This window comes from Ipomoea triloba, chromosome 9 (genome assembly GCF_003576645.1).
Source record: "Ipomoea triloba cultivar NCNSP0323 chromosome 9, ASM357664v1".
Taxonomy (NCBI): Eukaryota; Viridiplantae; Streptophyta; class Magnoliopsida; order Solanales; family Convolvulaceae; genus Ipomoea; species Ipomoea triloba.
Genome location: NC_044924.1, coordinates 132,840 through 133,448, shown reverse-complemented (window position 1 = coordinate 133,448; position 609 = coordinate 132,840). Strand labels below are relative to the sequence as shown.

General features: G+C 40.2%; 1 protein-coding gene across 1 annotated transcript in view; it reads right to left on the bottom strand.

The window, feature by feature from the left end:
• LOC116028909 (BEL1-like homeodomain protein 7) overlaps positions 1 to 603 on the bottom strand; it is a 5,383-nt gene extending 4,780 nt beyond the window's left edge. The window contains exons 1-3 of the mRNA XM_031270763.1: positions 468 to 603; positions 306 to 366; positions 7 to 129 (exon numbers count right to left, since the gene is read on the bottom strand). Coding sequence (XP_031126623.1) covers positions 7 to 129; positions 306 to 366; positions 468 to 562 — 279 coding nt within the window. The 5' untranslated portion in view covers positions 563 to 603. The remainder of the gene's footprint in view (positions 1 to 6; positions 130 to 305; positions 367 to 467) is intronic.
• Between the last annotated feature and the right edge of the window lie 6 nt (positions 604 to 609).

Below are 609 nucleotides of genomic sequence, written 5' to 3'. Positions count from 1 at the left end.
TGTTGCTTTTGGTGCAATTTCAGATGAAGAATTAGATTCGAATTCAGCATCAGCAAACTCTTCTTTGTATATTTCTTCAACCATGGGCTTCCATAGTTGCACTCGGGCATTGATGAACCAGTTTGAGACCTGAGCTTATGGAAACATTATGACATCAAGAAAACCGGAAAAGCATAGCAAGTACTCAAGACGTCAATCATTATGGTACATGAATGCATGCAATTAGCATCTTTTTTTCAAGGAAAATTTAAGATTGGCACAGTTTGCCTGGATATGCTAATACTTAAATAATGAAATATGCATACCTGGCCTCTTGTTAGGCCAGTTTGCCTAGCTAGCATCGCTTTATCAGAATCTTTTGGGTAGCTGAAAAAGAAGAACCATTTTAGATTAGCACGAACATGTCTAACAAAATAAGAATGGTAAGGAAAAAGCTATGAAGTACTAAATAACATTTTTGGACTCACGGATGAAGAAAGTGCTCAAACAACCAAGCACGCAGGATTGAAACGGAGCTCTCGGGTAGCCCCCTTTGTGGTCTCCAAGCGTGTGGTTGCATCATACCAAGTTGCTGAAGCGCTCTCTGTTGTCTGAGCTGCTGATCCACGT